This window comes from Neospora caninum, chromosome XI (genome assembly GCF_000208865.1).
Source record: "Neospora caninum Liverpool complete genome, chromosome XI".
Classification (NCBI taxonomy): Eukaryota; Apicomplexa; class Conoidasida; order Eucoccidiorida; family Sarcocystidae; genus Neospora; species Neospora caninum.
The window spans coordinates 3,693,015-3,699,014 of record NC_018397.1 but is presented as its reverse complement, the minus strand read 5'-3'; the positions used below and the strand labels follow the sequence as shown (position 1 = coordinate 3,699,014).

At 55.2% G+C, this 6,000-nt stretch overlaps 1 protein-coding gene across 1 annotated transcript; it reads right to left on the bottom strand.

The window, feature by feature from the left end:
- Window positions 1-517: 517 nt before the first annotated feature.
- NCLIV_057390 (putative GTP-binding conserved hypothetical domain-containing protein) lies at window positions 518-5,490 on the bottom strand (the record flags this gene model as incomplete). Its single annotated transcript, XM_003885295.1, has 5 exons — window positions 518-1,447; window positions 2,122-2,616; window positions 2,850-3,641; window positions 4,293-4,464; window positions 4,868-5,490. 5 exons carry the CDS (start codon window positions 5,488-5,490, stop codon window positions 518-520), a joined length of 3,012 nt encoding a protein of 1,003 aa, XP_003885344.1.
- Between the last annotated feature and the right edge of the window lie 510 nt (window positions 5,491-6,000).

The window sequence follows — 6,000 nt, the reverse complement described above, 5'->3', positions numbered from 1 at the left end:
ATTCCGCGAAACCTAGCGCTTCGCGTATTCTTTTGCGCTATACGAGTACCGTTGCGCCCACAGCCGCGAATGAGTCAGCGTTTCCGTCCAAGGGAAGTACGTGCATTTTGCTGGAAGGCTCGAAGATGCAACCAAGAACAGACCTTCAGAGTCACCCCGACCTTGGTGTGGCGCATTTTGCTCTCTTAGCAGTTCCACAGTTTGTGAAGCGAGTTTCCAGCAGTGTGTCGGCCTGGAGCCGGAGAGCTAGTGAGCAGCAAGTCTGAAAGTCAGGCGGCATATCCCTTGCGACTCGAAGTCGACACAGACGCAAAACCACAGGAAACGTCCTTTACTGGAGACGACACAGACGAGATACGAGGCCTCCTCTGGTTTCGACTGTGTACCGTGAAACGCAAGGAGGCGCACCACCGCAGGGACTACAGAGCGTATGTAAGAGGCCTTGACACGAAAAACAGACTTGACGCGTTAAACCGAAAGACGGAAAGGTATCCGCCGTGCGTCTTCCTTCACAATCTCACCAGCCTTCAAAAGCGCCGGTTTCCCAAGCCTTGTCTTCTACCTGAGTGCGCAGCCTCTCGTCGAGCAAGTCTGCAGCGTGTTTTCGTCCTGAGGGATTTACCGACGGCCCACGTCCCGTTGAAAACGCTTTCACTAGGCTGCGGAACCCCTCGGTTGCTTCGTCGTCCTTGCTTGCTCTTTCACCTTGCCTTTCCTGTCTCCGTTTTTGTTTCCCCGCGTCGCTATCAGTCCACAAAACCTCTTTGTCCCGTAGCAAAAGGGAGATCTGCTTCGATCGCGTTTTCTTTGCAATGTTCGCGGAAGTTTCGGCTCCGGTTTTGTCTCTCTTCTTCCCCCTCCTTGTCTCCACAGGCCCCAGGGCTCTTGCGCTCGCCAGCTCCTCCGCTGTCCTTTCGTGTTTTCCTGCGACGGCCTCTTGTCGGTCTTGATCTCCTCCTGGCTGTTCACGGCATCTTCCCTCTTCCGTTCTCTCTTGCGGGTTCCCGTCTTCCGCGACCGCGAAGGCAAGACGCCTTTGACTCAAAACCCTACCGTCTTTCGCGTCGTCGTCGGCTCTCTTTGTCTCCATACCCTCCTGATCCTCTGGGTTACCCTCTCCGCACTTCCACAAAACGCAGTCTTCCTCTTTCTTCGCGATCAGACACTCCCAGTCCGACGGTATCTTCCGATCTCGGGCGCCGCGCATGCGCGTTCTTCGGATGCTTTCCCTAGCCATTTCCCTTCGTCGCTCCCCCTCGAGCTCCTCTTCCTCCAGACGAGAGAGAGAACGCGACCGTCCGGCTCGGGCCGCGTGAAACTTCCGAAGAACCTCATCGCGAGGCGGAGGCACTTCCAGCGTCATCCGACCCAAATAGCCTTTCACGAAGTCTGTGAGAACTCGCTCGGACGCTGCTCCCGTACAATAGTGGTGTTTCGCTGCCGCCAGCTGGAGGATCACGCACCAAAACACAGAAGAGGCAAAAAGGGGCATAAAACGAGAGATGCAAGAGATGCACGGATCCTTGGCCCCGGTTACAGCGGAAGCTCTCGCCGATCCCAGGACACCAATGCATCTCATCTCCCCACACGCGCTGCCGACGGGCATACCACCCTGCTTCTTACAGGGAAGCACGCGTTACTAGTCACGCCGCTGCATGTACACGTGTAAAAACTATACATGGGGGGCACGTGCACACACGCAAGCACATATACACATCCAAGGCATGCATACATATATGTACAAGACCACCGTAGAACAAAAGCTCCATCTATCTGCATAGACATCTCAGAGGCGTGTGCATAGACCGATGGAGAGTGAGGTGGTCATTGGTGAGTATATCCGGCTCCACGCAGAGAGACGAGTGTGTGTGTGTTTACCGTACAAACACTCACATCATTATTGAGAGGCACTCACGAGCCCAAATCGACAACATCGTGTTCTGCGCGCTCTCAGGCACTGTTCCCTTCTTTCGCGTCAGCTGGAGCTACCGTTTCGACCTTGAGACTACCTATATGTACCGAGTTCTTTTCCCGTTTCACGATCGCATAGACCACTGCGCCATCAATCCACTTTGCAAGAGAACCAGCTGCGCGTTTCCGTCTCTTTGTTTCGCCACTCACTCTGTGCAGGAATTCGCATCCATTCAAATCGGCGCCCCGCACTCCGCGCGCGAGAGGGTCGACGCCGTAGCGTTCGCTGAGGCGCAAGAGAGGCACGTAGGCTGGCCGTTGGGCCCAGACCGCAAAGATGCGGTTCAGCAGAGCCACTGACGCCTCTTCGATGGTGAAGAGACAAGACTGCGGCAGCTTGTTGCAGGCCGCGAGGAGACGAACGGCCTCGTCGTCTTCCCAAACGGGATGGTCCCTGAGGAAGAACTCGGTTCGAGAGGCAGAGTGCCGCATGCGAACTGAAGGCTCTTTCTTCTCGGGCTCTCGCGGCGACTCAGTCGATGGAGACAGGCGCAGAGACGCGGAAGCCGAGGAAGCGATGACTGTCCCTCGGCGCCCCGGCCGCAGGAGCGACGAGGACGGCGGCGGGAGGAAGCCAGGTGTATCGACACAGTCAAACAGCCGGTGGAGATTCGTTTGGAAGAACGCGCCGCGTCGCCGGTACCACTGCACGACGGGAGCACCAAACGGGCACACACAAGACTGTCGCGGACACCAGAAAAGGAGAGCCGAGGCTCTCACACACACACACAGGTGTGCCAAAATGGAAACGACTTGAAGCGCGTTCGAGAACGTGTGGCCTTCAATCAAGCGCAGAAAAACGGGACTGACGCAAGCAGGCGACTGCCTCTGGACGAGCCTTTTTCGACCGCATCGGGAGTTGCCGCTGGACCACTCACCGTCAGCACTTTGGTGACTCCGGGGTAGTTGTAACTTCGGGCTCTCTTGGTCCCGAGAAGGCGATTGCACAACGCACTCTTGCCGACGTTGGGCATCCCGACAACCAGCAGGCGCAGGGCGCGTTTCGTCCGCATGTGAGCCCGCGCATTTCCCGGGGTGAGGGAGGCTGAAGAAGTCGCCGACGCGCTCTCTCTGGCGGTCGGCCCACTCTCTTGAGTTTGCGGTCGCGGCGGGAACTCGGCTAGCTCTTCTCTGCGTTCGCGTCGCGCGTCCCCTGCAGCTGGCTTCTCTTTGGCATGTGCAGCGAGACGCTTCAGGCGGTGTCGATACACCTCGACGTCCCGGCGATACTGTCTCCACTGCTTCACGATTTTCCGCGCCGCCTTCTCAACGCGAACGATGCACGCACCGCCTTGCTGGGCATTCACAAACAGAACTGGAGTCGCAGGAGGAACGGGCGGGGCCAGCGGGCCTTCGGCGACTGCCTCGTCGCCATCGCGAGGTCGCCCACTCTCTGCTTGCATCTCTTCTTCCTCTGGTTCGTGCGCGTCTGACGTCTCGCCGGCTTCGCCGAGGCCGGTGTCTTTCTCTCCTTCGTCGTCTCCTCTGCTTCTCCTCGCCCGTCCCAACTGGAGGCCGCCAGAAGAGACACGTGGGTCCGAAGGATGTCCTTGAACGTCAAAACCGTGCTTACCCGCATTTCGTTCCTCAACGTGGAGAGCCTCCGCGGCGTGGAGGCGATACAGGAAACGAAAATACCTGGCCCACTGAGCATTCCCTGTTTCGGAAGCCTGAAACAGCAACGAAAGTGACGCGCAAAACCACTTCAACGCAAGCGCACGATCCATCGGCGAACAGTGCCGTCATCCAACTCGACACGAGATAAATGCACCCACACAAACAAACGTTTGCATCACGAAGACGTCTACGTGTACGTATATCTGTGTGAATGCTAAGCTGTATGTAAAGAAATATAAATATATATATATATATGTTTGAGTATGTCTGGATATGAATACATGCATATCCTTGGGCAATGGATGTGTGAACATTGAAAGAAAGGATTCGATTCGCTCGGGGGAAAGTTACTGTTCAGCCTGCACGTGAACTGTCTCAGTGCAGAAGGGTTAACGGAGACGCGTGCGCAGGCGCCTGCGTACTTAGGCGCTACATGCAACCATATATATGTCCGCATGCATGCTTCTACTACATATATAAATATATATTCATATACGTGGGATATATATATATATATATATATATATATGTATACGACAGTGATCCCCGACGCCCCACTTGGGTACATGTGTGTATCTGTGGATAGGCAAGTGCAGGGGCTATCTATGCGTATACACTGATGAGGCGATAGAAAACAGTCGACGTCGATTTTTTCAGATGGCCGAACGGAGGCGAGTTATGGCGGGGAACGCGTCGGCGCTTACCCGGTCCGCATGCGTGAGGACAATCAGACGCGGTTTCTCTCCCCCTGCAGGCGGCCGGATAGGCAGTTGTGTCAGCAGAGGAAGACGCGCATCTCGGACTTCCACAAGAAGGTCGATATGATGCAGACACGCCAAGACCCGCGGGAGGGCTTCTCGAGCAAAGTTAGGCCACCTACACAACGAACAGGGAGAGAAACTTACACGTATATCTTGCATTCCAACATTCCTTCCAAATCTTCACCACGCATGAATATATATATATATATATATATATATATATATATATATCAGTATATGGAGAGAGAGACATGTTAGTGTGTGTATGTGACCCTGGCCCATACGAAAGCGCGAGCATTCTATAAATGTGGATGTGTACGTGACGATGTATATATATATATATATCAGTTCAGTGTGAAAAAAAAATTCGTGGGATTTCGAGACAGAACTGCATGCCGTCTCTCTGGAAGGTGTTCCAGGGGGTGGAGTTGTAAGTTCGCTTTGCGTTTTCTGTTTCCTTGGGTCTCTGCCAGGCGCTGTCGCTTTCTGGCTCAAGCAAACAAAATGTCGGGACTTACCACTGTACGGTGTATCTTCTTCGCTCGACGGGGCGAACCAGGGGATCAACGAGACGAAGGGTGCGCAGTTCTTCTTCTTGCCGCGTGAGGAGATCGGGGTCTTTGCGAATGCGTTCATCTCTCTCGAACTCGTCCTTCAACCGCCCTTTGGCCGTATCCGCCTTCTTCATGATTTTCATGATCTCTTTGAAGCGGCGTCGAATGCGAATATCTGTCTTCCTACTGGCCGGCTTGGTGGCGCCCATTTTCTTGTCTTTCGCGTGGAGTCCGAGTCTAATCTCAGCCTCCTCCGCCGCCTTGCGTTCTCTCTCTTCTCGCAGAGTCAACTCGTTCTCTCCAGAACCGGCTGAAAAGCGAACGGATGTGTCGCCTGTCTCTCGCTCCGGGTCTTCCTCTGGTGTGTCTCGCGCCAGTCGAACAAAGTGGAGTGTTTCTTCCCTGTCGACGGTAGGAATCTTCGTCTCTTCCGCTTGTTTTGAGAATGGAGTCTGAAGACTGGAAAACGGTCCCGTTCCGAGACCGGCAGCGCTGAAGAGAGCCTCGCGATCCCTGGGAGCGGAGACAGTTGAAAAGGAAGCATACGGGGGCGTAGAGGAGCAAGCGGAAGATTCCACAGGTGACATGGAAGGGGGGAGGCCCGAGAGACGAGCGTTGTTTGCTTCGTCCGCCGTGCCGTCGTCGGGTTCGTTCTCGACACGGGAACTGCGAAACATAGCAGAGAAAGAGGCGGGGAGAGGCTCCTGGTCGGGTAGCGGCTCGCCCTGAGACGGACTTCCAGTCAAAGGAGAACGAGAGGACGAGGAAAGAGAGAAAGGAGAGAAGGGTGGACTTGGAGGAGACGTCGAGGCAGAAAGAGCGGAGACAGACGACAGCGAGAAAGGACAGGGTGCGCGGGCAGATGAAAAGACGTCGCAGAAGCCTTGGGGCGAGCGTGAGGAGAAAGGAAATTGCGTCTCAGAGGCCTTCTTTCTCGAAACCCGAGCGACACGACGCGCCCACGTCGAGGAAAAGGAAGCACCGGAGGGAGGGGACAGAAATGCAGGATCTGAATCAGACGAACGAGAAAGCGAGGGCACAGGAGGACGAAAAACTGGAGTCGATCGGGGCCGGGAGCAACACGGATTCGTCGATTG